At 37.9% G+C, this 25,442-nt stretch overlaps 1 protein-coding gene across 7 annotated transcripts in view; it reads right to left on the bottom strand.

The window, feature by feature from the left end:
- Nucleotides 1–25,442, bottom strand: part of ACSS3 (acyl-CoA synthetase short chain family member 3) — a 159,191-nt gene that overhangs the window by 88,364 nt on the left and 45,385 nt on the right. For all 7 annotated transcript variants that reach the window (XR_012121986.1, XM_073214804.1, XM_073214802.1 and 4 more), the window contains 4 exons: nt 21,926–22,060; nt 18,298–18,438; nt 2,978–3,058; nt 2,801–2,896 (listed from right to left, as the gene is read on the bottom strand). Coding sequence is in view for 6 of the 7 variants with exons in the window: in XM_073214804.1 (XP_073070905.1) it covers nt 2,801–2,896; nt 2,978–3,058; nt 18,298–18,438; nt 21,926–22,060 (453 nt within the window). In the remaining variant the exon portion in view is untranslated. The remainder of the gene's footprint in view (nt 1–2,800; nt 2,897–2,977; nt 3,059–18,297; nt 18,439–21,925; nt 22,061–25,442) is intronic.

The following is a 25,442-nucleotide window of genomic DNA, read 5'->3' on the forward strand; positions in this document are numbered from 1 at the left end:
GCAAATACGAAATAGAAGAGAGGCCAGAAAACATATCTGAGTAGGAGTCCTGCCTCTCTCCGAGGCCTTCGTCGACCCCACCCCCAGTACTAACGAGTGGGAGCATAAACCCAGGCCCCTGGTGTGGCCTCCGCTGGGTCTCGGTGCTCCCTGGCAGGAATGGAGGTCTTGGCTGCCCAGTTAAACCTCCCTGATAGCACCCGTTTGGGAGGAGGGAGGGTTATAGCTCCTCCTTACAGCCTGACAAATGTGTGAGTCTAAGCTGTCCACTCAGCCTCTGCTGGTGGGGGTGCAATCGTGGGTTGTTCTGTGGTGTTTGTCTTAAGCAGAGCCGTCTTCAAGCCTTACATCTTGCTTAGGCTGCCCTTTCCTACCCTCTTGGCTTGAGAGATCAGAAATTTATAGGGGGTGGGGAGCTTTTTGGTCTGTAGCTGTCGGCATTTCTAGGTTGTCAGCTCCTTCAGCAACAAATCTAGGATACATCAGGGAAAAATAAAACCCAGGGCCTTAACAACCATGCTGTTACTTGAGTTCCAAGGTCCATTGGGAAAAGCCAGTTTTCCTTTTTCTCTGTACCTTTTAATCTTAAGTTTGTTTTAGACATAATACCTTTGAGTTCTACTTTGAGGAAGAAATAAAGTATGTCATCTATCTTCCCAAACAGAACTCAACCCTTTGAAGGATTTTAAGCAATAAAGTTCTATATTAGCCTTTGCATTTTAGAGAGCGAACTGTATGTGTGAAGGGCTCAGAAATTAGAGTGAGGGTGGGGAGGGTCTGGAAGCACATCTAAGGCAGGACCATCTGCCACAATCTGCTCTACACTCATTATCTGGTGGTAGTCCATAATACATAAATGGAAAACACAGGCAGAAATCAGATCAGAAGCCAAACACAGACTATATACCAGTCAACAACACAGTTGTGCATACCAGCTGGGTATCAGCCTTGAATATACAGCAGGAAGCAAGGAAAAGAGAGAACACTTTTGATAGGTACTAAAATGGAAATTCAACAGAATGCAAGGACCAATAGGGTGTGATATGTGAGGATAATGAAGTTGGAATCACTCCCCAGTTCTTGGTTTGGATGACTGAGTGGCAGGCAACACTGAGAACACTGCAGAGCACCTGGGGAGGAAGTGTGCTGCAGGAAAGGGTGGAGACAGTTCAGTTCACGTTATCTTGCAAGTAAGATGTGTATGAGGCCAACCAACAATCAGATGGTGCTCAGCACAAAGGGCAGATATTGAAAGGAAGAGCTAGGAGCCTTGGTTTAATTAATAACACTCAAATCCAACTGCATAGACATTATTCAGGAAAGACAAGCAGAATGAGAAAGAAGCCTAGGAGTAAGACCCTATCAAACCCCAATGTTTAGGACCAGAGTAAGAGATACCAGGGAGAGGGAAAGGATGACAAGCTATCAGAGAGGTAGGAAGAAAACATAGGTGTAGAATTTAATTCAATTCCATAAGCATTTATTGAGTGCTTAGTGTGTTCTATGCACTGTGCTGAGACTGGCTTTTGAGGATCTGACACTCTAACTGGATAGAAACAGACAATTCCAGCGCAGCGTGGTCAGCTCGCTGATAGACATGTGCGCAGGGACCAAGGGCGCCATGGAAGGGGGCGCTGAACACAGCCAGAGACTGTGAGAGGAGACTTTCAAGAGATGATAACATCTAAGCAGAGTCTCCAAGGATAGTAGGAATTAACCAGGAGAGGAAAGACAGAGGGAAAGTCTTGCCAGAAACAGCCTGAACAGAGGCAAAAGGGCAGGGAGCTCAAGAGAAGAGAATTACTTGCAGAAAACAGTCAGCAGGGTTGATGTCACAGAGCAAATAAAAATAAAATCAATTTGAAGAAGGCCCTTTGACTTTGTCCCTTGTGAAGTCACTGTTGACCTCTGCTACTGCAGCATCTCTGAAGCAATGTGGACAGAAATCAGACAACAGTGGGATAAAGAGTAACTGGGAGAATATCAAGTTCAGACCACATGCATTGGGTATTTTTTCAAAGAGCTTAGTGGAGAAGAAAGTAAAAATGGACAGCTAGAAGCAGGCAAATGTCTAAAAGGCTTTGTTTTGTGATCAGAAAGAACTGTGGATGTTTACAAATTATAGGAAGGAAACCAGAGTGCAGAGAAGAGATTTTAAAATGTAGCTTACTTCATTCACTCACTGGCACAACAAATATTTATAGAGCGTCTACACTCTTCTTGCGTACATCATTCCAAGATAAAAACAAATAACTGAGGCCCTTTTGCAGGTTAGAATCATGTTTTAAATAAACTTGAGAAATCATAAAATGCCAATGGTAAATGTACAAAATAGTATGCACTTCAATTCCAAAGGCAGCCTAATATTTATAAATACTTAGAATGGCAACTTCGGTTCTGCATACTTATGTTACCAATATCAAAATTCATTGTAAGTATTTAGTCACAGCTTATTTTTTTTTTACTTCAAGGGAAATGGTTATTTTAATAAAAATATTTGCTCTATTATAAGGACTTTGGTATAATACTTTTTAGGAACCTATTATGGATAGACATCAAGCTTGTTAGTATAATTTTTTCAGAGCACAAGTTTTACTGGCTTTGTTCTACACAATTTAAATAAGTGGCTATTGTTTTCCTTATATTCCTTTCTTTTTTGAAATCATATTCTTAACTGGAAGATGATATACATGTGTCACCTGTCCCCATCCAAATTTTTCTGTCCCCACTTGGAACTACTACTCAAAAAGTTTCAGTAAGGTACATGCTATTGCCAGTAGTATTGATTTTATTCTATTACCTCATATAAAACAGTTGTGTTCCCATGTAGAAGAGGTCCATAACAGATATAGGAATGTCCGACAACCCAGCCTAAGTCAGAAGCTGCCCACCATACCTAAAAATACAAGAAGACATTGAAATACACATATCTGAATCAGAGGAATGTCACGTAATGTGAATTTATAACCATGCTTACCTCTCCAGGTTTAAGTCCATATACAGAGGACATTGTCCAGTTTAGCATTACAGCATATCCCCCAGTGGGTCTAACCACACCCTAAAAGGGAGAAAGAATGAATCAATAAACAATGTGCTAAAAGATCCTCTGTATTCATACTGCCCACCTAAAAAACTCTTATTGAAAGTATTTTATATTCCATAGGCTGCAAATTACTTTGGCTTTCATATAATTGTGTTTGAATCATTATTTCTTTGGCTCCTCCAAGAATAAACACAGAATGATTAGTTCACATCAGTCCATTTGTAGAATCCATTCTCACAGATGATTTTTGACCTTCTAAAGAAAACCCGATTTCACAGAATCACATGCAGTAAAATGTTCTTCCCAGTGGTAACCTGAAATGATATTATGTTTTCAGACATATTTCTGAAACAAAAATGGAAATTCTCAAACTTAAGTCACAGAAAGGTCAAAGGTAACTGTGTATATACTAACATAAGGATGTGTATTCTTTAATTTCCTTAAATTATAATAAGTTTCTAAGAGGTAACAAAGTCATATTCTAACTGGAGCCTTATTACAAATCTACACAGGGAATCATGCTAACACAGTGTTAGAGATGAGCAATTCTTTAATGAAGAACTCTGGAATTCTGAGGAATCAGTCCTGAAAAGTAGGATCAAAGACCTACAGACTGCCTTAAATTACATTTTGGCTAAAAGTATGGGGTTGATACATCATAGTGCTACAGCTGAAAATGAATCCATTTCTAGCAGCTATTTACAACATATTCAACTTTAATCCAAGCTTGGTATTTGGAAACTGGGCACAAAAGTCACCACAAATAAGAAGTGATGATGAATTTAATAATTTTTTATTGCTTCATTATAGACATTAAATACCATTGGCTCAAAAAGACTGAACCATTGAATATTCAGAATAAGCAGGTGAATGCTTGATGAAAGAAATACAAGTTTTATTTCACTCACATGTATTTTGAAGCATTTTTTGGTAGAACAATTATCATTGCTCTATGCAGAAAGTAATCATTTTACTTAAAGGCAAACATGGTCCTAATTAATAAATGTGCTTTAAAGTTGGACTTTTCTGGCATAGCTCTGAAGCTTTCATACACATGAATGAATCAGAGGAATGAAAAAGAAACTGACTTCCCATTAGTTACTAAAATCACTGTTCTTTTCAGGTACCCCTAATAAAACATAGGTATCAAGCTGTGGAACACATTTTATCTACCAGCAGTGACACCTGGTCTCAGCAAATATCACAGGCAGCTTTGTTGACATTTGACAGCTACTTCCCAGGTTGTGTGACATGGTTAGCATGCAGCTGGTCCTCTTGATCACTTTGGGAGTATCAGAAATCCCAAGCCCCCTTTCACATGTGTCAACTCAGCAGCTCTTCTCAGTATATTCTGTAATACCTTCCCTGCACTTCACAACTTAATTTGTTCTATTCAGACGGTCTTTTCCTGAGGTTCAACACCTTGATTAATTCAAAATTACAACCTTTCCTAAAAAATTTTTATTCCTTTTGTAAAAGAGGAAAAATGATGTATTCTTAACCTCATACTCAAGATTTCAAATATATTCTAAAATGCCATTTTTAGTTTCTGATTAATTTTGCATACTTAGAGTATAATGATTTGGTTTTTTGAGTTGATTGTATGATATGAGTAGTATATCATACACAATATGCTAGTGACATATGCTGATAATTAAGGTCAGTACTCATTTCACCTAGATGCCTCATAATTTTCTCTTCACCTACCTGTCCCTGCAGTTAGAGCTCATTTATCATCAATAACTCTAAATATTATACGTGGGTAAATCTGGGGGCTGTATGGTCCAGACAGTAAGGTGAGTCAACTGGAAATGAGAAAAAGATGTAAAAGTTTTAGGAAAAACATAAATGAGCCATAGTTCATTTGGAAGACTAAGAAGAGAATGTAAAGGAAAGGCCATCGAGTTTATATTTAACTCTCACTTCTTTAAAGGATATTTACCAATAATACCAAATGGTGGATACTTAAATCCATTTGAGCCCACAAAGTTAATACTTAAAATAGAGCCATGTTTGTGGCTCTAAAGCAGATCTCCATGTGGGATCAATTCAAGATGGCAGCATGAGAGGTGAGACAGAGAAGTCCTCCCAAAACAATATATACTATGAAAATATACTTAATACAACTAATCCTAAAACAGCAACAGCAAAGAAGGCTGCACCAGACTGCATAAACCTGGAGGATAGAGCAGACCTCACAAAACAGGGTAATGTACCAAACCCTTGATCCAGGGGGACCCAAGCCCTTCCCCCACCCCAGCTCACCAGTGGAAGGAAGAGAAATGGAGCAGGGAGGGGGTGGAAGCCTAGAACTGCTGAACACCCAGCCCTGGAGATCTGCTTTGGAGCACAAACCTACATTGTGTGGTGCTCTGGAGGTTGGAGGGGTTGGGGAGCTCAGACAGGTGGAGTGCTTGCGAGACTGAGATTCCGGCCATTTGTGGAGGATGGGGATCCACATCTGGCCGCTCTGGGACAAAGGAAAGGCGGGTGGTCTGAGAGGCTTCCTAACAGGGTGAGGGCCACTGAAGGGGCGGGGTTTTCACAGAGCTTGCTGCTTGGGAGAAGGATAGGTGGTTGGGGTTGTCTGGGCCCACTCTGCCCAGCACTTTGGGAACTTTGAGGAGCCTCAGCGCTCCATCCCCCTAGCTGGCAACTGAGCTCCGAGGTCCCCCACTGTGACACACAACCACCTGTGCCTTCCTCCTGGCCTGCCGCCACAGGCTGGCAAACCAGCGGTCACTGCACTGGTGTCAGGCCAGCCAGAGAGAGGTTCTGCCTACAATAGCTAGACATGCAAAGCACAGAGGTTTACACCTGTGAGCTCAGCCCACTGGCTCTGACACAGGAGACAGGCACTGCAGCTGGAAAGCAGGAAATAGCTCTTTCCTCCCACCAGGCACCAGCACCACTCCCCTGTGACCCCCAACCTCACTCCACCGGCGGAGCAGCTCCAGAGACTAGAGCTTCTGGACACTAGAGGGTACCACATAGAAATATGAAACATCAAAGGAACCTGGTTCAGCCTAAAATCTCACAAACCCCAGAAAAAGAAAGGGCTGAGTGAAACTGAACTCACCAATCTTCCTGAAAGAGAGTTCAAAATAAAAATCATAAACATCCTCATGAAGGTAAAGAAAAATATTCAAGAACTCAGGAATGAATTAAAGATGGAGATTCAATCATTAAGAAATTCCATATCTGAAATGAAACATACAACAGAGGGATTTAAAAGCAGATTAGATGCAGTAGAAGAGACAATACATGGAATAGAAATTAGAGAAGAGAAATACAAGGAAGTTGAGGCAGAGAGGAGCAAGGATCTCTAAAAAAGAAAGAATATCGAGAGAACCGTGTGACCAATCCAAATGGAACAATATTTTCATTAAAGGGGTACCAGAAGAAGAAGAAGAGAGAAAAAGGGATAGAAAGTCTCATTGAGGAGGTAATTGCTGAAAACTTCCCCAATCTGGGGAAAGAAATAGTCTCTCAGCCCAATGGAGGTGCACAGATCTCCCAACACAAGAGACTCAAGGAAGACAACATCAAGACATCAATAGTTAAAATGGCTAAGATCAAGGATAAAGACAGACTTTTAAAAGCAGCTAGAGAGAGAAAAAAGATCACATACAAAGGAAAATACACCAGGCTATCATCAGATTTCTCAACATAAACCTTATAGGCCAGAAGGGAGTGGCATGATATATTTAATACAATGAAAAAGAAGGGCCATCAACCAAGAATACTCTATGCAGCTAGATTATCATTTAAATTTGAATAAGGGATTAAACAATTTTCAGATAAGCAAAAGCTGAGAGAATTTACCTCCCACAAACCACCTCTATAGGAAATTATGGAAGAACTGCTATAGATGGAAGTATTCCTAAGGCTAAATAGCTGTCACCAGGGGAAAAAAAAACATAGCAAAGTAGAACAATTAATTACTAAGAAGATGCAAAATCAAATCAATTACACCCAAAGTCAATCAAGGGATACATAAAGAGTACAGAATATGACACCTAATATACAAAGAATGGTGGAGGAAGAAAAAGGAGGGAAAAAAAGACAAAACCTTTAGGTTTTGTTTGTAATAGCATACTAAGTGAGTTAAATTAGATGGTTAGATAGTAAGAGAATTAACCTTGAACCTTTGGTAACCTGGTATCTAAAGCTTGCAGTGGCAGTAAGTACATACCAATCAATAATCACCCTAAGTGAAAATGGTATGAATGCACCAATCAAAAGACATAGAGTCACTGAATGGATGAAAAAAAAAAGACCCATCTATATGCTACCTACAAGAGATTCACTTCAAACCCAAAGACATACACAGACTGAAAGTAAAGGGATGGAAAAAGATATTTCATGCAACTAATAGGGAGAAAAAAGCATGAGTTGCAGTACTTGTATCAGACAAAATAGACTTCAAAACAAAGAAAGTGACAAGAGACAAAGAAGGACATTACTTAATGATAAAGGGGTCAGTCAAACAAGAGGAAATAACTATTATCAATATCTATGCACACAACACAGGATCACCTACGTATGTAAAACAAATAGTAACAGAATTAAAGGAGGAAATAGAATGCAATGCATTCATTTTAGGAGACTTCAATATACCACTCACTTCAAAGGACAGATCAACCAGACAGAAAACAAGTAAAGAGACAGAGGTACAGAACAACACATTAGAACACATGGACCTAACAGACATCTACAGAACACTCCATCCAAAAGCAACAGGATACACATTCTTCTTAAGTGCACATGGAACATTTTGAAGAATAGATTATATAGGAGGCCACAAAAAGAGCCTCAGTAAATTAAAAAATATTGAAATTGTACCAACCAGCTTCTCAGATCACAAAGGTATGAAACTAGAAACAAATTACACAAAGAAAACAAAAAAGCCCACAAATACATGGAGGATTAACACCCTGCTCCTAAATAATCAATAAATCTATAATCAAATAAAAACAGAGATCAAGCAATATATGGAGACAAAGAAAACAACAATTCAACACAGCAAAATCTGTGGGGTGCAGCAAAGGCCATGCAAAGAAGGAAGTAAGTTGCAATACAGGACTATCTCAGGAAAGAAGAACAATCCCATGTGAATGGTCTAAAGTCAATTAATGAAACTAGAAAAAGAAGAACAAATGACGCCCAAAGTCAGTAGAGAGAGGGACATAACAAAGATTAGAGCAGAAATAAATAAAATCGAGAAGAATAAACAATAGAATCAATGAAAGCAAAAGCTGGTTCTTTGAGAAGATAAACAAAATAGATAAACCCCTAGCCTGACTTATCAAGAAAAAAAGAGAGTCAACACACATAAACAGAATCAGAAATGAGAAAGGAAAAATCACAATGGACACCACATAAATACAAAGAATTATTAGAGAATACTGTGAAAAGTTATATGCTAACAAACTGGATAATTTAGAATAAATGGACAACTTTCTAGAAAAATACAACCTTCCAGAGATGGCCCAGGAGGAAACAGAAAAACTGAACAGACCAATTACCAGCAACGAAATTGAATTGGTAATCAAAAAACTACTGAAGCACAAAATCCCTGGACCAGATGGGTTCATGCTGAAATTTATCAAACATTTAGTGAAGATGTAATACCCATCCTCCTTAAAGTTTTCCAAAAAGTAGAAGAGGGAATACTTCCAAACTCATTCTATGAGGGCAGCATCACCCTATACCAAAACCAGGCAAAGACACCACAAAAAAAGAAAATTACCAATATCCCTGATGACCATAAATACAAAAATACTCAACAAAATTTTAGCAAACCAAAGACAAAAATATATCAAAAAGATCAGCCACCATGATCAAGAAGGATTTATTCCAGGGATGCAAGGATGATACAACATTTGAAAATCCATCAACATCATCCACCACATCAACCAAAAGAAGGATGAAAACCACATGATCATCTCCACAGATGCTGAAAAAGCATTCGACGAAATTCAACATCCATTCATGATAAAAACTCTCAATAAAATGGGTATAGAGAGCAAGTACCTCAACATAATAAAGGCCATATATGAAAAACCTACAGCCAACATCATACTTAACAGAGAGAAGCTGAAAGCCTTTCCTTTAAGATCAGGAACAAGACAAGGATGCCCATTCTCCCCACTTTCATTCAGCTTAGTTCGAGAGGTCCTTACCATGGCAGTCAGACAAAATTAAGCAATAGAAAGCATCCATATTGGTAAAGAAGGAGCCAAACTGTCCCTGTTTGCAGCTGACATGATATTATACATAAAAACCCTAGAGAATCCACTCCAAAACTACTAGATCTAATATCTGAATTCAGCAAAGTTGCAGGATACAAAATTAATACACAGAAATCTGTGGCATTCCTATACACTAACAATGAACTAGCAGAAAGAGAAATCAGGAAAAAAATTCCATTCACAATTGCATCAAGAAAAATAAAATACCTAGGAGAAAAACTAACCAAGGAAGTGAAAGACCTGTACTCGGAAAACTACAAGACACTCATGAGAAAAATTAAAGAAGATACCAATAAGTGGAAACACATCCTGTGCTCGTGGATAGGAAGAATTAATATTGTCAAAATGGCCATCCTGCCTAAAGCAATGTACAGACTCAATGGAATTCCTATCAAAATACCAACAGCATTCTTCAATGAACTAGAGCAAATCATTCTAAAATTCATATGGAACCACAAAAGACCCCGAATAGCCAAAGCAATCCTGAGAAGGAAGAAGAAAGCTGGGGAATTATGCTCCCCCACTTCAAGCTCTACTACAAAGCCACAGTAATCAAGACAATTTGGTACTGGCACAAGAACAGACCCATAGACCAATGGAACAGACTAGAAAGTCCAAATATAAACTCAATCATATATGGTCAATTAATATACAATAAAGCGGCTATGGACATAAAATGGGGCAATGACAGCCTCTTCAACAGCTGGTGTTGGCAAAACTGGACAGTTACATGCAAGAGAATGAAACTGGATTATTGTTTAACCCCATACACAAAAGTAAACTTGAAATGCATCAAACACCTGAATGAAAGTAATGAAACCATTAAACTCTTAGAAGATAACACAGGCAAAAATCTCCTGATTATAAACGAGCAACTTCTTTCTGAACACATCTCCTTGAGCAAGGGAAACAAAAGCAAAAATGAACACAAGGTACTATATCAAACTAAACAGCTTCTGTACGGCAAATCACACCATCAAGAGAACAAAAAGGAATCCTACAGTATGGGACAATATATTTGTAAATGACATATCTGACAAGGGGTTAACATCCAAAATATATAAAGAACTCATATACCTCAACACCCAAAAATCAAATAACCCTATTAAAAAATGGGTGGAGGATATGAACAGACAATTCTCCAAAGAAGAAATTCAGTTGCCCAACAGGTACATCAAAAGATGCTCCACATCGCTAATTATCGGGGAAATGCAAATTAAAACCACAATGAGATATCACTTCATGCCAGTCAGGATGGCCAAGATAGAAAAGAATAGGAACAACAAATGCTGGCAAGGATGGGGAGAAAGGGGAGCCCTCCTACACTGCTGGTGGGAATGTAAACTAGTTCAACCATTGTGGAAAGCAGTATGGAGGTTCCTCAAAAAACTAAAAATAGAAATACCATTTGACCCAGGAATTCCACTCCTGGAATTTACCCAAAAAATACAACTTCTCAGACTCAAAAAGACATATGCATCCCTATGTTTATCGAGCACAATTTACAATAGCCACGAAATGGAAGCAACTTAAGTGTCCATCAGTAGACGAATGGATAAAGATGTGGTACATATACACAATGGAATATTATTCAGCCATAAGAAGAAAACAAATCCTACCATTTCAACAACATGGATGGATTTAGAGCATATTATGCTCAGTGAAATAAGCCAGGTGGAGAAAGACAAGTACCAAATGATTTCACTCATCTGTGGAGCATAAGAAAAAAGCAAAAATTGAAGGAACAAAACAGCAGCAGACTCACAGAACCCACGAATGGACTAACAGTTGCCAAAGGGAAAGGGACTGGGGGTAGGTAGGTGGGAAGGGAGGGAGAAGGGGAATAAGGGGCATTAGGATTAGCACACATAATATAGCAGGTGGACATGGAGAAGGCAGTATAGCACAGAGAAGACGTAGTGATTCTATAGCATCTTACTACGTTGATGGACAGTGACTGTAATGGGGTATGTGGTGGGGACATGATAATGGAGGAAATCTAGTAACCACAATGTTGCTCATGTAATTGTATATTTATGATACCAACATTAAAAAAATAAGATTAAATAATAAATAAATAAAATAAAATAATAAAAATTTAATGAGCCATGTATGAAAAAGCACTTGAAATGATAAAGGTTTATATATATATAATTTAAAAGTTTATTTTATATACTTAAACATGTTATATATATTTAATTAAATATACAATGTAATATATATAATTTTCAAATCATAAAGATATGAAAATTTAATGATTAACAAAATCATTTCCTTAGTTCTAGCAATTATTGTTTTATTTTCCCCTGCACCAATACCGCAGGAACGGCAGAAACGTCAAAATATTTAGAGGCTACCATAAAAGATTCTCATTAGAAACAATTTAAATATTGACCAGAGACAGAAAAGCCAAACGCCTGTTTTTCACTGGCCTTTGATATCCACATTTAAAAAAATTTCTGTCAAGCATCATTTTACCATGCATGAATCTGGAGCCATGATTGAAATTCATTTTGGCCCCGAAATATTCTGATGACGGTTGCCAGTTTTCTGAGTATTTGTTACGGTGTAGAAAAATTGACTACATAATTTCAGGTTCACCATGTAGACCTTTTTACAAGAAGCTTGAATGTTAAAAGATTGAAAGATTAAATTCAAAGAGCGTTTCTTTAATATTAGTATGGGACTAAAAATAAAGTGATAGAGCATTAAAAAAATGTTTTTTGTCTATAATCATGTTTTCCAGGTAATGCTAATTAAAATGCAAGAGGAACTTTGTTCAGCCTCTGAAAAAAGATAAATCGTGCTAAAAAAAAACATTGTATTCTAAGTATGCAGAAATAAATAATCAAAAACTAAAAATGTATTTTAAGATATATTTGAAATGTTGAGAATGAGGTAAAATATTTACTCAGTATCAACGCTTGCCCCTAAAACACAAGCAACGTTGCATTGTACTCTTTGCATCTCCGTCTTTGCTTTCTTCGTGTACTTTTACTCTATCTCCCTTGAAAGTAAAGACAATAGATGACCTTACATATTCTCGGAAAAGCCCTATATATATAACCTGCCAGGATACTCTTCTGGTTTTTGTGGGATCAGCCATGTTTAAAGCCTTCTGAAGAACTTGAAAGGTGGGAATAACACTCCATGCCCCAAGTAAAGACATAAAAACGAATTCTACCTCAGAAATGGGAGAAGAGTCAACGTGAAGGTGCCCGTTAAAAAACAAACAGCAACAAAAACCATACTTTAATGTATATGGGCATTTTTAAAAAATTCAATCCATACAAGTAAAACTAAAGGCTGATTATGAATCACCCAGAAAGGGGATCATAAAACCACCACAAAGGACTATCATTTCCAGCCTAATAAACTGCCTTTGAAGACAAAGAAAACCACAAAATATCACAAATGGGACCATTAAGGTAAAACAGAAAATATGACAGTGTCAAATGTTAAGAAGTTTGGCTGCCGCAACTTAAGAAAAATATAGTTGGAACAATACAGATTGTAACGTAAGAGGAAGGGGGCCTGAAGTGTGTAGCAAGGTTAAGAGTTTGCATGCTTCATCCTAAAATATTTTTAATTTATAAAAATCTGAAAGGCAAATCACAAAAGTTTGGAGTATGCAACAAAACTTCGTGTTTCCTCAATTGAGCCCCTCTGTCACCCTACTCAGTCAGAAAAGCTTATATAAGCTAAATATACATATCTACATACATGAGATATATATTTATTTACACACACATATGTAAATATGTCTATATGTGTTTATACATGTATATGCTTGTGTGTATATTTATATATCTATATTTATATATATTATATATAACATTATATACATATAATTTTCAATTCAGCCTGATAAACTGAGAAAAAAACAAAGCAAGAAGAAAGGGGAAATATTTTACCTGAAGAGAAGAAATGGTTGGAGTCTGAGAAATAAAAGCTATGGTGCTGATGAGTGAAAAAATTCAACACATCGACAATATTCTTGCTCTTAGAGTGGCTTTACAGATGAGACCCCCTCTTTCTGGATGAGCACCACCCCACCCCTTTTCTGAAACTTAGCTCCCACTTCATCACACAAGTAACTGCCTTGGGGGTGCCACGTCTTCTGGAAGCTGTCCCCAGTCCCACAGTTGGTGTTAAATGTCTCTCCCATCTTCTTCCAGGTCCCCAGGGCCTGCAAATGTCCTTCAACACTGAAAACCCCAATCTCCTGCTGTGTTTCCCCCACCACTCTGAGTGCTGGGAGAAGAATGCCTGTGTACCTTCAGCACAGTGTCTGGCATGGAAAAGGTACTCAATACAGTTGCTGATTGATTAAATGAGTCGAATGAATAAGCACAGGTGCAAAAAATATAATTCTCTTTTTAAACACTCTTCTTTGGCCAGGAGAAACCTTTAATAGAACTTGGTCAGTCACATTAGTTGAAACAGAATTGTTCCATTTGAGATATTTCATCAAACATAAAATCTCTTGCTATAGGGTTTCAGATGACTGTGAAGCCAACTCTATCAAGGGTATTTTAGTAGCAGCATAATTTTTTATTGGTCTGAACAACTGTGAGATAAGGGGCAAGGTGTAGCAAGTTCAGCATTTAACTGTGAGAATTGTGCCACTGATAAAAAGTAGTTCAGGGCTTTTTTTATTTAATTCTCTTTTTTTTTTCTAGGCTACTAACATTGTGTAACATGTAAGAATGGTGACATAAGTTATGTAAATATACATCAGGACAACTGGCTTTATAACTACCTTCCTGTATGCCAATCATGACTTTTTCTTTTCTTTTTAATTGCAGTATAATTGGCATACAATATCATACTAATTTCAGATGTACAACATAATGATTCAGCATTTATATACATTAGGAAGTGATCACTACCATAAACCTAGCCACCATCAGCCACCATACGAAGTTGATACACAGTATTAACTATATTCCCTAAGCTGTACATTGTATCCCTGTGTTTTAAGTTATTTTGTAAGTGGACGTTTGCATCTTTTCATCCCCTTCCCCTATTTTGCCCATCTCCCACCTCCATCCTCTCTGGCAGTTATCAGATTGTTCTCTGTATCTGTAAGTCAGTTTCTGTTTTGCTTTGTTTTTAGAGTCTACACACAGAAGTGAAATCACATGATATTTGTCTTTCTCTGTCTGACTTATTTCACTTCCCATAAGGCCCTCTCATGCCTTCCCTTCAATCCTTTGACCTTGGTTTCTTTCACTCTGTTCTCCTTTGGTGCTGGACTTTTTTGTTGTGCTGTTATCACCATCCCTCCATGCCAAGTTGGAAGATAAGTATGACCATCACTTCCAAAAGGACACCCCATCCAGAGAGGGATTCTTCTATTGTGTATCTTGAATACTGGCCGCCAAACCAAACAGGAAAGAAGCCCACGACAAGACAGACGTGTATTCAAAGCAGCCCAGTCGTGGTTGCTGGAATATCTGCAGCAGCTAACAGATTACCTGTCACATGGCAACCTGACAGCATTGGCAGATGCAGAGATGCAAATGTGCCCTAAATATATCTGCAAATTCTAACCGAGGAACAGATTGCCTCATGTGTGTCTTGTATGTGCCTTTGGAAATGAGCATTTTTAAACAGAATATCTTTATGTGCTCATACTACTATTTTTCCTCCTTTAGAGCAAAGATTAAGAAAACATACTACACAATGACATGAAACATTTTTAAATGCTTCATAGATACATGTGTGCTCATCTTTCCTGTACTTCCATTCTGGGAATCCCCTATTAAAATTTCAGATCACACTAATCCTGATTATAATCACCAAAAATGAAGTGAGAATCTTATAAATAAAGAGAAGTCTGGAAGCTAACCTGAGAGGTAAGAGATCATTTAACAACTATTCTGAGGATTTACCATAGCCCGATTTTAAAGTTAGTGAAAATAGTAGATTCAAAGATGTATGGAATATATCCTAAGATCTCAGAGAACATGCTGCTATGAAAATAAGGAGATAAACACTAATATGTCCACAGCAGATAAATAAGTGGCATAAAGGTTTATGTATAATTACAATCCAACTGACATTCTGAAGTCCACTGGAGGGATGAGGGGAATAATTTCTGAGGGACCTTGAGACATGAGTATTTTCTCTTGCCATTCTGCCTGTCCGACTGGGTGAAAGCCTACTTACTCCCAGGATTTAAACACCGGACCTCTACACTGATGATGTACAAGGATCTGCCTTCAAACCCAGATGTACTTTCTGGATCCAGACCCTCACTTCCAACTATTGGCTCAGAATCTCCATGTCAATGTCCCAGAGACATGCCATACTCAAAGTGTTCAAAACTCTGTTTCCCCATCCCTAAACCATCCTATGTTTCTATTTCAGTAAATATTTAAAAAATCCTCCGACATTATCAGATTCAAAGTCTTGGACTCCTCCTCTGCCTCATTCCTATCCTTGGACCAAATCTGATTCCTCCTGTTTAAGTTTTTTGTTCCTAAGTAAAGTCCTAAAACTTAACAGCCTGAAAACTCATCTCCTTGCCTCCATTGTATGTATTTGTGTATCTTTCCAACAAAATGTTGCAAGGGTTACCTTCCTTCCTATTTTTCTTTCCTGCCTAAGAAGCATTAATGCCTTCCATCCCTTACAGAAGGAATACAACCTAAACTTCTTGGCTACATTTTAAGAGTTTGGCCCCTGCCTATATATTTAGCCATTTCTCTTCTTCACTTGCATATGCACAAGACATCCTGGGATCTTCCTTACACACCCCCTGCCTGGAATGCCCTGCTCCGGTGGTGTTCTGTGAAGAAGTTGTGTTCAGTGTTATCTTATCCAAAGCTCTCCTCTGCCACTCCATTAGACCTTTGATTCTTCTTGTCACACAGTCCCCTCACCCTGTTTTATTTTCCTTCCTAACACTTATCACATATTACATGGCTCTTTATTTGCTTAGTGTCTGTGTCCCAGCTATAGGATATAAACTTCTAAAAAATAAAGCAAGACTCAGATTTTGGGTGCTCAGTAATATTTGCTGAATTTTTTGAATTTAATCCTTCTGATACCACTCAATGTCATCTTTTCCTCAAGAGACACAAACAGTGTTGCCCTCTGAAAGCAAAGATCACAGTCTACTTGCATTACCTCTGTTCATATATACTCCACCCCACTAGGCTAAAGGGACTATGGTGTTACTCATGTTTATCTTTTAGCACAGGATGAATTGAACTAAATTCAATGTGATTAGAGATCTCCACACAATTAAAGCTGTTTCTGATCTATTGAAAAAGATCATATTTAGGAAAGTACATTAGGAGGAAATTGAAAATGACTGGAATTCCAAATGATTTTCATTCTGGGCATCTAGGAATCCAAAGGAGAACTTCTTGCTCCAGAGAAAGCCTGCAATAGCTAGGATCCTTCCTCCTTGGGACCACTACTGTTCAGATTTAATACTCTGAATATTACTTTCACTATACAGAGTATTTTTTAGTTGCTTTCTGGCAGAGTCGGTTTTGAGTTGCTGACAGGCTCTCCTGTTACTTCCATACAGGTCCACATCCAGGCCACAGTGAATTTCAAAGTGATTTAAAATCTTGAGGTGGCACAAGTCTTTTTATATGATTCTTTCAGACTTTTAAGGAGCTAAAGTGATTGTTTTTTGTTTTTGTTTTTGTTGTTGGTAGGTTATACCATATTTTCAGGATCAGAGGTTTCTACACATGTTGATAATTTCATATTAGATTATAACTCACTGAGCCTCCTTTTATTTTACAGTCAGACTTCGGTTAGACTCCATGTGGCTGGTGCATAATGCAGAATTGCAAAAAGTGGCGGATAAGGATTACGTCCAACAGATCATTTGAACTGCTTAAACAAGGCTTAGAGTCTTCAATATGAAGGAATATTTATTTTTCAGGTGATCAGACTTATTTAAAAAATTATAAGGCTTTGATTCTACATTGACACAAATATCTTTATGTATATGCATTTATTTTTGTACCCAATGAACATTTATTGAGCACCAACTACATGCAAAGCATGATGGTAGACTAAATATGATAAACCATGGCCTCCGTCCTCAGAATACATTCTCCTATTAAATGTTTTCTTTTTCAGAAGTGAGTATTATACAGAATGTCCTAATTTTCCTTTTTTAAATCTAATAGAAAACGTGTTTTAAGATTAACAGATTATGTTTTCAGACTCTGATGCCATGGAGATCTAATATTAATAAACAGGCTACTGACTGCCAGGAGGCAAGTGACTGTGAAAGTGCCTATAGCCACTGACTGAAGTTCTATGATTCAGTGAATATCACCCCCGCCCCCCACCAATAAGGATGAATAGGAAGGTGATTTTGCAAGCTATTATGAAGCTGTATGAAGAAAGAGTATTATTTGGATATACCTGGCAAAAGTAGCATTTGTTTGTTATCTAACACCTTCATAGATACTAATGCTTTTGACTTTGCTTTACAAAACACCTTTCATGGACAGCAGATTTAAAAATCCTTGACTGTCTTCCATGCTGCAAATCAAACTGTTCAATACTCCAGATAAATTGCCTGTTGTTCAAACTGTCCATGACAATTCTTAAACTTGACTATATAATGAAGAATTGAATTCCCCTAGATCAAAATCCATCCTATACTGTATGAAAGTTTTATCTCAATTTAAAAAATAAAAATATTTCATTTAAAAAGTATTTTTATAAACTTTATTAAACCAGCTGATCTTAGGTCGAGTATTCATTCTAATAACTTACTAAAAAAGCAACTGTATATTGCTGATACATGTGAAGATTTGGGAATAAATTGATATAAAGCATTTGACATTAAATATAATTACTATTTTTCTGTATCTAAGCTCAATCTTTCTTGAAGACATAAAATACCAAAGTCTAAATCTCAAGGTACAGTCTACAACATTATCAGTCAGTAATCAAATGTTCTCAGTGCAAGAGAAATTGGCTGCTATCAACAGGTGTCACTAGGGGAGCAGATACCTTGGGCAGCCCTGTTGTCCCAGATGTATAAAGAATATACAGTGGATGCTCGGAAAGCACCGGAACACAGTCGTGTGACTGCGCTTGCGCCATCTCTTCATCCCAGTCGAGGTCACGGCCTGGGGCCAAAGGAACCGTTTCCTGCATAACAAAAATGCAGGAATAAACATGAACAAAGGAGATTAAATCAGGACAGTGGAGAGTAGCTAAATCTATTAGTCTGAGCATCTGACTGAAAATCTAGGCCTCTACAGCACTAAATACCAGATGTATGACTAAATATCCCAGGGTCACGAGTGAAGATAAATATTCATAAGAAGTCCAACAGTTTGATACTGGCTTTAATTGCACTGACAAAAGACCATGTTTTATTCAAATCTAGGGATATCCTTAAGAAATTTAGTGTGATGCAGTCATGTTTTCTTCAGTCAGGGCTTAACAGAGGTTCATGTTTCCATAATGTATGTATACTATTAACTTTATAAAATAATTACTGTTTTCCATAGCCTATTTTACTTTGAATACTTTTTTCACCATGAAATGTCAACTAACCCAGTAAAATTTCTGTTTATTCAAGGGCCATTTAGTAGCGGTACTGTGGACGTCTTTCCAAATGAGAGATTATTAAGTCATTTTCAGGGATGGGGGAGAAATTTACTTTTGTTTTTTCAAGAACAAAAATAAGTTTTGAAAATTAATGTTCAAGTTTTCTTCCATCCAGGTCATCATTAAATGTGGTAGAAACATTTGTTTCCTTTTACAGCCAAGCTCTATGTTGTACACTTCATGATACAGAGGCGTAAGTGAGACAGGTAGGCTTTAAAATAAGCGAGACAGAACCTCTTTGAAAATGGCACCAGTGAAATAAGCCAGATTGGTGGGGAGTATGGAAGTGGCTTATAGAAAAATTACTCCAATGGGGAGTTGCAGCTATTTAAGTAGAGTTAAAACTCCATGTCTGGATATTTTCAGAAATGTTTATTAAGCTCAAGATGCTACATCATGAAGTTTACAGTTGGTGAACCTGTTTGGATGGCACAGGCAAGGCCACGCATCTCTCGGACAGAGTTAGTAATACTACAGAGTGTACGTTACCTTTCATTTCAGCAAGGTGATCCCTGAGCTAAGCCCACAGACTGACAGATTTAGTAAAGCCAGCCATTCCCATTTCTCAGACTCCTTAACATACTAATCAGGGTTGTAATAAATGGTCATATACTTAAATGGGTACACTTACAAATCAACACCTCAATATATCACAAATAGAATACCTATATGAATAAACACAGTGATAGATAACAATCTGAATTAAGTTTTAGTCTGAACTGACTTCCCCAACCTCACTTTGATAGGCCTTGGATATGCCATTTAGATAAACAAAAATAGTTGACTGTGACCAAATCGGGTGTTTCCATTTGTTTTTATGCATCAGATAAGCACAACTAATTTAATCACAATTGACATCACAATTACCGATCTATAAAAAAATCATACTACATAATGAAAAATGTCAATTGATTAATCATAAAAGTTACAGATTGACTTAAATGAGGACTTGAATAAATGGTTATTCTTCAGAAATACAGGCCTATGTAAAGAAGATTTGATGAATATAAGAGAGGGAAAAGTCAACCTTAGTGTTTACATATATACATTTTCCTCTATAGACATGTCCTCTAGCTGTTATACTCTTAAGAGGCCACTCTGGGTGAGTGCCAGAGGTAGCTGACGTGGTAGCCCTGTGAGTCTCTCAATGCCGCCCAAGGCTTCAGAGTGGCAGCAGGTTTTGGCCTCTTTTGCCAAAAATGCAATCCTAGTTAATGAGTTGCACCATCGAGCCTCATAACTTGTATCTCTCCAAACTGAAAGCAAAGCCAGTCTGTTGGGCTCTTAGTTACTGCCTAGAGAGCACGTCTAATAGGAAGGACACATGCAACCAAAGCTTTCATCTAAAATAAAGATAAGTTAAAATAAAGGGGAGGGTCTCAAGAAAAAGGGAGGAGAGAAAATGAACCAGTTATGGGAGGGGGTGGATCTCAATCTACTAAGAGGAAAAAGAAGAGACCTGCATTTAAAACATATGAATAGCAACCATTCATGCCAGTCAATATCCAGGGTGTTTGCAAAGTAACAGAAATGACATTTATCATGTTGGTTAAAAGTCATTAAACCAGAATTCAAAGTTCACTCATTAGCTATGACATTGGGCTATGATTTCTCCATAACTCAGTTTCTTCATCTGTAAAACGGGACCAGGAATAGCATCTGTGTCATTGGTTTGTGAGAACTGAATAAGAAGTACTTGAAAGTAGTTCGCCTTGGGCCTAGTATACGTTCTTTATACATTCTACATGAATTCATATTTGTGTGAGGAGCACACACATACTCATGTAATGAGCACAGACAGAGAGTGTGTGTGTGTGTCTGTGTGTGTGTGTGTGTGTGTGTGTGTGTGGTGGTGGTGGTGGTGGTGTGTGTGCTTCTACCCTTCCTCTAACTGCTTACCAAAGCCTTCTTTATTGGTGACTTTGTATTCCCTGATTTAACACAAGTCTCTTTAAAAACTATGCTTGAGGGCATCTTAAAGAAAACTCTACAGAACAGTAAGAATATTAAAATCACTGAGTGCAGCAGTTCAAGAACCACAGACTACTAAAACTTTACATGGGAATTTAATGTGGTAGTGGGAATTGCTGGCAGTAATCAAAATGACATAGTTTTAATACTCTCTTTTCTTCTATCTTGTCATTTAAGTATTTCCTGCAGACAACCTCTCAAGAGCTCTACAAAACGATACATGATTCTTTGAACTCCTATAACTTTTCTCCTGCACAAACTTTTCATTTGTTAGAAACCCAAGTTGGTCCCACTATAAATAGGTGGAGATTTGCTTGGATATAGAAGCAAGGTGATCATTAGGTCAAGTTTACTAGGAAAAGCATTGGAAAGTATGTTCAGTGACGTATTATACTGCTTGTTCTTTCATGGATCATAGAACAATTTCTGTTTAGACTATACATATTTTGTTTTCCTGCACATAGTTTTTATTTCCAGACTAAACACTTTTTTTTTAAGTCTTTCAAAGACAGACTTTACATACAAATTAATCACACCTCCCCATGACGCAGGAGAGCTGAGACGAAGCAGTTAGACTGCACGCCTTCTCATCCTATCCCGAAAACACTTACTAGCTGGATGACTTACTTTCTCTGTTCATTGGATTCCTCTTCTTTAAAATAGGAATACTGTTGTCACCTAGCCCATAGAGTCATTAGAAAATTTTTCTTAATTATTTATAGTAGAGTCTCTTAAAATCGTATGGCAAGTAGTCAATATGTGCATGTTGGTATTGTTGTAATTAAACTAATAAATAACACCAAAATAGACTATACATAGAATCCAATTCATTGCTATTACAGGCATTTCTATATTTTAATCTTTCTGTTTCAAGCTAATTTTTCAAAAAGATAGAAAATAATCATTCACATTTCTTTTTTTTGTACCAATAGTGACATTCAGGAAGTATATTAAATGGTTTCTAAGTCTACTGTTTCTTTCAGATGGTCAACACTGGAATCATTCTTAGCACATCACCATAAGCCAGAGTCAAATTCAATAGTCAGATTACCATATTTGGGCGATTATAAATGAGAACTTTATCTGGTTTGTGATGTCCTGTTCTCAGCGCTTCCTCGAGAAGTGGTATGTACTCTACCTTCCTTCCAGGTTCAATACCAAATGATGCTGTAACCACCACCTTGGGCTACAATGAAAAACAAAATAACAATTGAGAAAGGTTAACATTCCTAATGAAAGTAACCACAATATTTCGGGTGCAGATTGGCAGTTTAACATTTCTAAGGAAATGTCTGAATGATTCTGTTCTCTATTGAAAAAATGCCTGAAAACCAATAAACCCTTTTTAAATGTTACAGTCCTAACAACTACTTCCACGTAAATCTCACTTATCTGTAAACAATTACATGCTCAATGGTGCTTTTGGTTAATAAGTATGAGCTGTTAAAAAATACTTTCTGAATAATTCTAAGTTAGGCAGAAATTGCCAGGAAGTGGTGAAATATGAAGCGGTGAAATGTAAGCCTAGGGGCCCCTCACTCACAGAAGCTCCAGTGAATGGCCAGTTGTTGAAGTTGTGTTTCTGTGGTAGGGAGGGCCAGCCAATTGCTATCAGGAAGCATTTCAAAGGTTTCTGACATGAATCTCTGCTTAAATGGGATTGCAGAAGTAAGGGACCTGAATCTCTAATAATTCTTTTATGATTCCTTCCTCATTCTAAATACACAGTCCCTTCCAAAAAATATGATACTTGTAATTTTGTTGTATATTTCTCAAAAGGGTCTCCGAATGATTTAAGTTTCAAGCCCCACAAAGCCTGAACCCGCTGCCCTGGCATTAGGACACGTGTGGCGGTCGTCTGCATGTCACGACTTGCTGGTCATTCATTCTTCAAGATGCACCAAAAGGTCTCCCTGGAGGAGGCAGAAGTTAGGGCTAAACCCTCATCAGTCTTGGTACATTCTCGGCAGGCCTGCCCCGGCTGTCCGACTGCAGTCAAAGCGGTCCTTCATGCCCACGCTGCACAGGCAGCTCACCTAGGACAAATTTGGATCCCATCTCTCTCTCTCCCTCTCTCCTATGCCTGGGACATGCTTACCCTACCATAAGCTCTCAATAAATATTTATGGAACTGAACCAAAATTCCCATTAATCTGTAGAAATAAACATGTCTTTATTCTTTAAAGTACACTGTTTCTTCACCCAGAAATCCAAAGTGAAGGAGATAGATAATAAATTATTCAGAAGACAGATGATCAATCCAAGATAGTGTGCATCTGTTCCTGAATTCTGATTTCTGGTTATATGCATATATAGTACTTCTTGCTTTTTGAATATTATTTAATATTCATGGAGCTAAAGCTTAGCGCCGCTACATAGCTTGCCCCAGGTTATGAGAAAGAGGGCCAATTTTGTCTGATTATATAACCTTTCTCTTTCTACTATATCAAGCTGTCTTTTGAAAGCAAAAAAAAAAGGGGAAGAAAAAAATAAATCTTGTTGCCTCTTATGTTTTTAAAGGTCAGACATTTGAATACAATTCACATTTTAGTATCTGTAATAGTTATAAAAAATAACTGCAAGTAACATTACCAAGATTAGAATTCTGAATAAGTGAAAGATGCCTATCATAAAAACATATATAGAATATATCAAAACTTGAATAATATAGTCAAAATAAGACTCTTCTAGAAAAGTAAAAGTAATCCCTTTCACATCATGTTAACAGCCTTTTACTAGAGGTTTCATTTGGACTAAGCTGACTTAATAGAATACTGTGCATTGTTCTCATCTTCAACTGTTAAAACTTTTTCTTCAGCTGTTAAAACTTTTTTTTCCAGCTTATTTGAAAACCATAACATCAAAATCATCCCTGATTTCAACTATTCTGTCCAAATATCGCAAATATGCATCTCTATCTCCATCTTCACACCTTCAATCTGACCTGCTCAATGGTCTTGCTTTGTAAGAACATGTGTTTATTGCCTGAACTCCTTAACAGGGAGCTGTGTGTGTGTGTGTGTGTGTGTGTGTGTGTGCGTGCCTGTATTATGAATGAAAATTCTTCCACTGGCATAGCATACGTTTTATAAATGTTAATTTTTTTTATATATTTCAATTTTCCCACATCATATATAAATTCTTAAAAAGAAATAACACATCTCGTGCCATTATCCAAAGGTGTTTAGGATTTCTGTAGCCCCCAAAAAACCTCTGGAGTCCATAGTTTCCTCAGACAAGTCCTCAAGTGCCTGGTGATTTGCAGGTCAACTGACTGATATTTTCCCTTAAATTCCCCTTCATAAGTACTAACTCAACATGTTTCTTTTTTTCTTCAAGAGAAAACAAAAAAGGTATCCAGGCTGTTAGTCCACAAACCAGTTTCCTAGTTCTAGTAACTGATCTATTACCAGATGAAGTCAGAAACATAAAACCTCACGTTTGCCTAGCACTCAGAGGATCCTAAATATACATTAGCTCCCTTTCTTGTTAAGAATATCTCATTTTGGGCTTGTAAAACTAACGGTAAATCATGTCATGCTCTTCTAACGACCTGCCTGCCTGAATCTTCCCACTGCAACGACTCCCCTGAACACCGCTCATTGCCTCACAAGCGGACCGCCTACCAGAGGTTCCTGTCCGAGCCTCTCTCCTACTCACACCGTATTTATTGCAAGATTTGCCTCCTCTTCCCAATGCACAAAACACAATGTTCACCTGCTCGGAAAGCTTGGCCAAGGTCTACAGCACCCAGTTCAGACACAAACTGCCTTCGCCGCCTCGCCTTCCCTCCGTCTGCAGTCCCGCCAGTCTATTCAGTCTCCTACAAAGCAATCTTTCCCTTTCCCGCCTCTAATGGCAGCCTCGTGCTCTTTTTCTTTCCTTTGGAATCCCACCATGTCATTCTCTTCGACTAACTGAATCTTAGCCGATATCGAACTCAAATTTCACCTCCTTCAGAAGCCTTATTGGGCCACCTGAACTAAAAGAAATCATTCCTTCCTATATAAATTGGGGGCTCTGCAAACTGTGGCTGAGAACCAAACCCTGCCAGCACCGTGTTCCTGGAAAGTTTTATTGGGACGCCGCCATGCCCTGCACTACGTAGAGCTGAGGGCCGCTCTTGTGCCCTGACATGTGAACATGCAACAGAAACCACGTGCCCACGATGCCGAAAGCATCTACTGTCTGGTGACTTAGAAAACAGTTTGCTAATCCCTGCTTTAAATTCATAGAATAGTAATAGCTAACTTTTTTAATGAGTACTATATGCTAGGCACTGTGTTAAGTGTTTCCAGTATCTCCGAGAGATTTTGCAACAGCCTTATTAAGTTTGTTATTTCATTACCCCATTTAAACATGCTACTTCACCCCTCCCTGACAGCCCCCCAACCACCGTTTCTGGACGTGTGGGACTGTAACACTGTAGTGCTAGCTATGTGTCCCAATTGATAAGTATCACTTATTATCCAGTTCCAAGGATAGTATCAGGCACATAGTGGGATCTTCATAAATATTTTCAATGAATAAATTAGTTATTAGGTTTCTTATTATGTCTTATACACTCA

Source organism: Manis javanica, chromosome 10 (assembly GCF_040802235.1).
Source record: "Manis javanica isolate MJ-LG chromosome 10, MJ_LKY, whole genome shotgun sequence".
NCBI classification, from domain to species: Eukaryota; Metazoa; Chordata; class Mammalia; order Pholidota; family Manidae; genus Manis; species Manis javanica.